At 31.3% G+C, this 8,984-nt stretch overlaps 1 protein-coding gene across 1 annotated transcript; it reads right to left on the bottom strand.

Moving 5' to 3' along the window:
- Positions 1-1,391: 1,391 nt before the first annotated feature.
- On the bottom strand, positions 1,392-1,757 carry LOC140877969 (uncharacterized). Its single transcript, XM_073281570.1, has one exon. The coding sequence runs from the start codon at positions 1,755-1,757 to the stop codon at positions 1,392-1,394; it is 366 nt and encodes a 121-aa protein (XP_073137671.1).
- Positions 1,758-8,984: the final 7,227 nt, after the last annotated feature.

Below are 8,984 nucleotides of genomic sequence, written 5' to 3'. Positions count from 1 at the left end.
AACGGTTCAAGAAAACGAGTAACAATGGTCTTAAACTATATGAATAGCTAGCTAGCGAGAAGGGAAAAAATGGTTTACCATTTATCATCGACTATCAGATCCCTCTTCAAACGACACTTTTCGAGCATTTGAAGTGGCAACAACACCTGAATCAGCATTAATTGATGACAGAAATACAGACCGGTTATCTCTAGCTATCGACCAACTTACTCTCCAACTGATTCAAATCGAACACCTAAAGCATGGTTAAATATTTGGCCGAAGGGCACTCGACATAAGTTTTAATCACTCTTCTCTTATTCTGTGAAGAAACACGGTGATGGCCAGCATTACAATTTTGACACATGAACATAAAAACCCCTTTATTAAGTCGGCATGCAGAAGGCCAAGAGACTAACCCAAATCGTAAGGAAACATCAGTGAATTCAATAGAGAGTGGTGAGGAGGAACATTAGTGAATTCAATAAGGAATATAAAATAGAGAGTGGCTACTCTTGCCGACGGGATTCCCGACCCGATCCGAATATAAAAATAATATTTTTTTAATAATATTTTTTAAATAAAAAAATATTTTTTTTAATTTTATGTTTTAATAATTATATACCATATAATTTTTTTATATTTATCTTTTTTAATATTAACATTGAGTTATAAATTTTTATTTTGTTTTTTTATTATTATGAATAATTATATGTTTTTTATTAATTAAGTAGTTGGTTTAGTTTATTTGTAATGTACTAAAAAATGTTTTAGTTTTTTAATGGTTATATATAAAGAAATTTTAATTTATTTGTAATGTATTAAAAATTGTTTGATTTTTTTCATAATATTTTTTAAAAATATTTTCATAGAATTTTTTTTAAAAAAAATATTATTCGGGATTACCCTCTCCCGATCTGACGAGATCCCGAATGTTCGGGATCCCGAAAATTCGGGTCCCGACACTTCTCGGATGCGGGATCGGGAGAAAAAAAATATCTCAATTCCTATCGGGACGGGTCCCGACCCGATTCCACCCCTAGGAGAAACATGATTGAATTCTGTAATGAAACATTAGTGAATTCAATATTAGAGAGTGATGAGGAGAAACATTAGTGAATTCAATAAGGACAAATAAGTCTTTTCACAATTCAAAGCTACATATATTTATATATAATAATGTATATGTATATAAATACTCATATATTATATCGGTCAACTCATCTATTGTACATGGTGGGCATGAAGTGGACATATAATGTTGGGCACGATAAAAAAACTCTGTATATATATATAAGTATAATATATATATATATATATATATATATATATATATATATATATATATATATACACTACAGAAATGTCGCAAACTACTGACTCATTTTTCTTAACCAATACTTTTGGTCCCATCAATTTGATTTTTTCCTAAAGGCAACGAGTTCTTTAGAGTCTTCATGATGGACCAATACATAGGCAAAGTACTCGTCGGATCCCATGCCATTCGATGCGCCGATAACGAGTGCGTATCGTTGCACCTCACCAGTACCCCCGCAGTACGCAGCTTTGAGAACACTATCGAAGATCAACTGGGATTCAGCATTAATCTTGTTTTCTTCATGGATGACAAATTTTCCCAGCTTTACAACCTTTGGATCCTTGGGGTCTAAAGCGACGGTCTTTAGGCCTCGGAAGATGTTGCCGGAGGGATTCGCGTGACCGGAGGCGGCGAAGAGGACATAGAGAACCAAAATCAAAGTGATTGACTTGTTAGACATTTTTTTTGAGACAATAAAACAGACTTTTCAATGAGAAAAATGCGGATATGTGTGCATGAACTTGATGAGCTTATTGCATGTTATTTTATAGGGGAGCTTTATTTATTGTGGGTGACTAAAATTTGGGCATCGAATTAGACTCGTGGATTCAATAACGTGATTTTAAATATTTTTTAGAATATGATTTGGAGAGATTAGGGGAATGATTTGCTTGAAATATATCTTATTTTCCGTTCATAGGTCCACCCATCATAATGTTTGGTAACTGGTATCCTATGAGTACATATATATATATATGTATTGTTGCGCAGGATTGCCGAAACACATTTTTAGAATAAATATAAATCTAATTTTTCTTTAAAAGTTTTAAAAATCTTGAAATAAAATATATCCATCAATACTAAATGATGATGAATTGATGATGTAATATTGATTATTGAACATTCTAATTTCCTGTACGCATGCTCCTCTTTACAAAATGAGAATGACTCCATCCACATCTCGAATCTTATATTTTTACAAAATGTTTATTTTATTTAGTTTAACTAAATCTTGACATGATAATGATAAATATATTTTTCATAACTAAATAATATATTAATTATTTTAATTTTAAAAATAAAATAATTAAAATAGTAATCGAAATATAGTCTCAAAATTAAAAATAAAATAGTTAAAATAGTAATCGAAATATAATCTCAAAATATATAAATATATAATATTGTCAGTGTTAATAGTAATAACCATCTTATCATTTATCATTTAATAACAGTAAAATAAAAAAAGTTATCTACAATTCATTTTATATTTGTGTTCACAAAAATGATCTTTGTTGGAACATACGTGGTTTTGATGTTGACAAAATTGTACGAGTAAAACTCAAAAGTAAATTGCACGCATCAACAAGCAAACAAAAGATGAAGACTATTTTTCCGAGAAAAACTGCATGAATTAAATTGAGTTGACTTTGACCAAAGCAAAAACTTAAATCATCAAGCAGTCGAGTCATTCAAACTAAGTTCACTTGGTAAACTGCATTCAGTTTATGCGAGTTAAACTGAATAAGTCCTTTAGAGCCAAACCACTTCAACAGAGCCAAACCAAATTACCCAAGCTGAACGATTGCTAGACTGAACCATCAAAGAAACTATATGATCAAGACTGAATCAACCTAACTCTTGTGGATAGATTTTTCCATGCATAGCTGGCCCGAAAAACCAGAGCACAACAGTGCACTATCATGTCAAAAGATGTACGAGGACAAGACAATATAACGACCTCAAATTGAATTTGAAATGGTCATTGCCCATCGAGTATAAATATATATCAAGTTGGGGTGCTTGAAGAAGCATACGACACCTTAAAATTTAAAAGAACTCGTGCATATATTTAAGCTATATATCAAAGATAAACTAAAAACTTTCAGTTTACCCACAAATATTCAGTCAATGAACTTAAAGCTCACTTCAAATAATATATCAAGAGGAGAAGAATACAAGAAAGCATATCGGTGCATGAGATCAATTAGGATAACATTGTGCTTTAGTGGTAGTTGTAATACAAATATTGTGTTTGCTAATCAATTGAGGTGATGCAAACCTCGTTGTAACAAGAATAAGTCGAGGATTGGGTTTTTGAGTCTAGGAGTTATGAGATAGGCAGATTGAGTGTAAGTCAGAGTTTTAGAGTGGGCTTTTGCAAAGTGTTGTAATATTCAAAGTATTCTAAAGTGAACCTTTCGAGTAGGAAGAAATGGGTGAAGTGGGATATTTTGCCCGAACATCCAAAGACAAATTCGTGTGATTTTATCTACAGTTGAGCACTCTCACTCACTGTTCCAATCAAGCCCCTTGATCATAAGTTCTAATCTGTTAGTTGACATCATTTCACACATAATACTTGCTTGTCAATCAACATCGATACACAAGAAAGAAGTAGTTCAGTTTACCAACCTCAATAGAACTAAACTAAGTGTTTCAGTGGTCAACTGCTACAGTTGAAACAGTTGAGAGAGACCACCAAATCGATACCCAACTGGTGGTATTGAAAAAGAAGTTTACGCACACCCAAACCGATTTTGTCGATCTTAAATATGATTTTCTTTATATATAAAATTATGATTTACATTCCAAACTTTTAATTTCTGATATTTACTATAACTATTATGGCATCTACCGCAACGGTATAATGCATTCCACTTTTTCAAAAACATGATATCCACATCTCATACATTCATTATATTCTCATCTTTCTTTCAGCACATTCATTTTAACATTAACACTCATTTATGGGTCTCACTGACCATTCATTCATATTTATTTTATATTAAATAAATAAATAAATACATTTTCAATTTTATTTACAATCTTTAATTGATTATATTTTTTTTAATATATTTATTACTTAAATTATTTTTTCTTAAGTGTCATTTATATAAAATAAAAATTTTATGATAAATTTAAAATGAAACAGTACAATATAGAAATAAATCACACTTTCATAAAATTAAAAACAACATAATATTTAAAAGTTTCAAAATATATAAAATACTAAGTCGTGGATTGTTGTTGTATTGTCCTCAAATATGCTCAACTAAGTCGGCACAAATTTATTGATGCACTTGAGTGTCATGTAGTTTAGAATTTGTCCGAAGATAATCCTGAAATCCTCAATTTGAGCCATGGACAGGTTGTTCGGGTTTGTCACCATCATCGTTGTACCAATTTGTAACGTGACCTCTTTCATCTTCAGCAATCATGTTATGTAAAATAATACATGCTAACATAATTTGTTTTAATTTTTTCATGTACCAATTAAAATTGAACCTCTGAAAATTGTTCAACGAGATGGAGCAACCCAAATGCTTGTTCAACATTTTTTCTTGCAGACTTTTGTCTTTCTTTAAACATTTTTCTCTTGGGATCCTCCGGGCAAGGAATATCCTTCACAAAATTTGCTCATTTTGGATATATTTATATGTTGGATTATACTCCTTCGTATATTCAGTGTCGTTCACAGTGAAATTAATCTCTAGTGCATCTCCTTTCAATATGTTATTAAATACAGGAGATTCTTATAACACTTTAATATCATTATGTGTACCGGCGACCCCAAAGAATGCATATAATATCCACAAGTCCTGAGACGCGACTGTTTCAAGCACGATTGTTGGTGACCAATGTCCTGTTGTAAATTGGCCTTTCCAAGAAACTGGACAATTTTTTTCAAGTACAGATCAGCAAATAGTTCGACCACATACGGGATCAGAGCTATGATTTTGGTTGAGTGTAGGCAACAATATATTATAATTATAATGCAAAAAAAACATATCTTTATCGAAAACTGGAAATAATGTGTCTTAGGTTCGAGTACAAACTACACATGTCAGAAACAAAAGATTTACTTGATGGGAAAATGTCAGAAAAAATGACAAAGAACATTGTATATAGAATCCTTAATTAAAAGTAAATTTGATAGAACATGAAAACTCTAAATTCGAAAAAAATAAGCATGAATTATATTCACTCCTGATTACAAATAGGGCACAAAATTTTAAAAAAATTAATAATTGACAAATGTTGAAGGGAAAAATAGTCCTAAAATTTGGTGAAATTGTGGGTTTTGTAAAGAATCTGAAATATTAAACAAGTAATGTGAATTGTCATGGTTGTTAATCAAAATTCAAAACAAACGACATTTGTGACTCGTGAGAAAAATACATTTTACAAACTATATAGATGAGGTAAAAATTTGAATATAAAATATGGATCTAAAAATTTATAAAAAGAAAAATAATTATTTTTTTTTTGTTTAGTGTGTGAACAACTAAACATGTAAATAATAGCATATAAAAAAATTTTGAATCTACAAATTATACAAAATATATACACACAAATATTATATATTAAGTAAGATCATTTTAGTGTCATACCAAAACATCAATAAATTTCACACAAAAATTTAATTTTTTCACAAATTGTAATAAATTTTTCTTGTGTGTGTTTGTACAACTTTTTTTTGGGTCCGTTGTGGGCAACAGACCACACTGGGCCTTAGCTGGTTCCGCACATGACCACACTATGCAAATTGTTCTTCTCATTCAGTGGCTAGTTTCCAACCGCTAATTATTTACAATGGCTAGTTTCCAACGACTACTTTGCAAATGAATATATTAAATTATCTAAAATTAAATAATCGATTGAAGGATAACAATAATTAAAAATCACATTAATCGAAATGAGAAATACATTAATTAAAAATTACATTAACATAAAATGAAATAATACTATAAATTGAACATTGAGTACACATTTTAGATATTCTATATCTCTCTCTAATATCCTGGCATAGACATTCATGTATGATAAACTGCTCATTTGTCATTTGCAAGGTATCTTTGTTCTAGGTTTCTTACTCCTTTAACTGAAATCAACGATTCTGAGCTTCATATTTAGATAAGGCAGCTTTGCCTTAATCTTTCTCTACTTCGAGTTTTTTTTTTGTTTTTGTTTTAGATCAACTTTGGAACGTTTTTATACTCCGTAGATTGCAAAACTATTGTTGTAGTTTACTATCGTATCTTCAATGATCGATTTAACTTTGTTTTTCCCTTTTTTTTTTGCTTCCTTCTAACCCATTAGACGAATATCTTCTTCATTTAGGTCTACCCTCACATCTTGGTTGGAGAGGTGTTGGTTGATCCCGACTCAGATGTCCTCTCCTTTCTCGTGGCAACAAAGTGACATTGGACTGTGTAGTAAACATTGAAAGGTCTTGACGATTCTCCACATATGCTCGAGATTAAATGCAGTGTCATTATTTTTGTCGATATATTATTGTATGCAAACCTCAATATATATTCATCACTATAAACACTTTGATATAAACTTTAAACACTATTGTAATTTGTGTTGAATCGATATATCTACTTTTTGAATTGTATTGTGCCAGTGAGACTATATCACATTTGCACTTGTGTTGTTGTAATCGCTTGCTACACATCCTTAGAAATTTTCACCTTCTAATAATTGTCGATTGATTGGGTCATCTCTAATAGCGACAAAATATCTCGCTAAGACCTCATATTCAACCTTTCTCCAACTTAATTGATCGTTTTCTCTTACCTCTGCGTTTGAATTCGCTTTTTCTAAATTTTCCACCTCAACTAAGGACTCATGGTTGGAAAGTTGAGTCTCCAGGACAAAACTTGGAGTTTCAGGTTCATTTTCCATTAGAGATGTATAGGGCATACCATTGTTTGTAGGGTAACATATCCATGAAAAACTGGCTGCGTGAAATATGGATGACTCATGTTTTGCCAATATTCTGTTGTAAGCAGTTGATATGGACCTTGAGGAGCGTTATTCAGATGATTCATAGAATTTTAAAAACCTTGGAAATTTTGAATATTATGTGGAACAACATGGATATTTGGAAATTAATGGGGATATTGTGAATATTGATAATTTGGTGGAATTTTTGAATTTTGAGAAGATAAATATTCTTTCGGGGTGTTTGTAGAATTCAAGATATTTCTAAAAAATGCCTATATTTTCATCCATTTTGGATAGAAAATATTATTGCAGAAATAAAAAATAAAATATAGATGTGAAAATAGTAAAGAGTAGAATTTGAGAATGTAGTATGATATAGTATAATATGTTGGAATGAAAATATTTGTACAAATTGGTGAATATTTATAGGTGAATTATATTTATTTTTATTAAACTATCCCTTGAAAATTTTAAGGATTTTTTTAATTAATTCAGATTATTAAAATAAATTAAAGAAAACAAAATTAATTTAATATATAAAATTTACCGTTTAAATTTTTTTTTTAAAAAGATGCAGAAAGCGTGGGGTACACTCTCAGGCCCACCCCACGTCCCCACGTGTTTTCTGCACACGCCAGACCGAGAGTTAAAAATAAAAATTTAAAAAGGTTTAATACACATTTTGGTCCTTCTTGTTTGTAATTATTCCCAAAATATGCCTTCTTCTTTTCAAGCCACTAAAATGATCCCCCATTAAATTATTCTTAAAATATGCCCTCGCAATTTACGTACCCATGTGTCAAGGCAACTCGATAAGCTCGTTCTCCAATATTTTTCAATATCTCCAAAATATTCCCTCTTCTTCATACACATATAGGAGTCACGTCCTGGTGCGACGGCACAACGTGTTATATGTCCTGGGCCCAGTCTGTGATCTTGATTTTCTTGACCTTCGTCTAGGTTTTATTTTATTTAAGAGTTATTCGACTGAGTTGTATAAATTGGTTTTATTTAAATCTATTGTATCTTTCTGGTCTGATTATTTTGGGTTTTCGTAGTGTATCTTTGATTTTATTTAATTGCATGCTTAATTATGTTGTAAACTCTAGTTAGTAGGTGATTCGGGCGAGGTTCACTATATTTTATGGTATCAGAGCATAAGATATATCATGCAATTGAGATTTGGGATTTGGGAATTAGTATTTCTAAGAATATGTTGGGTTTTTGTGCAGAGAATATTGGATGGGCCAAGGACGATAGATGTATCAAGTGTTGAGATAGAAAAGCAGTTACGCTTTCTCAAGGTCGTCATCAACACCAAGATCATCAGGAAATCGTTTCATGTGGATTTCAGCAGGCCTGAGCCGGAAGTGCTGAATTCCAGGTACCTTTATTCATTGATGCAGAGTATGGCTGGACGAAGAACGCCTGGATTGGAACATGATTTGGCTGGAAGAGAAGATCTAATTTTGAACTTAAGGTACTTCTCAGGATCTATAGGAGCATAGGGAGACGTTATCGTCTAGGCCTACTTTGATCTATAATTCCCTTGCAGACTCTCCACTAGTAGTTGGAGAGATTATTGTAAAGATTTTGTCGGAGAATTGACCATTTAATAATGGATCCAGACATATATTTTGGAGCTCGTGTGGAAATAGAGTCTTTCAAGCATGCTTGTATTGATGTTTGGGTAAGACAAACGGGAAACTATACTTTCAAAGCAGTGTATAGTAAGTGGTTAGGATTACTCAAGGTGTTGTAATCAATTGTAATATTGTACTAGGATTTATTATAAATTGTATTTCAGTTGTAAATATTGATTTAGTTGTCTAGGATTCAGCAAATTGTTGTATTGTTGTAACTAGGAATCATGTTGTCTTTGCATATCGTTTGAAAGAAAATTTGGTTGTTAATATGATTCATTGGATTTGACCATCATATAGAATCAGGAAAA

Source organism: Henckelia pumila, chromosome 2 (genome assembly GCF_033568475.1).
Source record: "Henckelia pumila isolate YLH828 chromosome 2, ASM3356847v2, whole genome shotgun sequence".
Lineage (NCBI taxonomy): Eukaryota > Viridiplantae > Streptophyta > Magnoliopsida > Lamiales > Gesneriaceae > Henckelia > Henckelia pumila.
This window is presented reverse-complemented; position numbering and strand designations above follow the sequence as displayed.

Excerpts from the sequence above, each read along its gene's own strand:
- LOC140877969 (XM_073281570.1), bottom strand. The coding sequence starts at position 1,757 with ATGTCTAACAAGTCAATCACTTTGATTTTGGTTCTCTATGTCCTCTTC.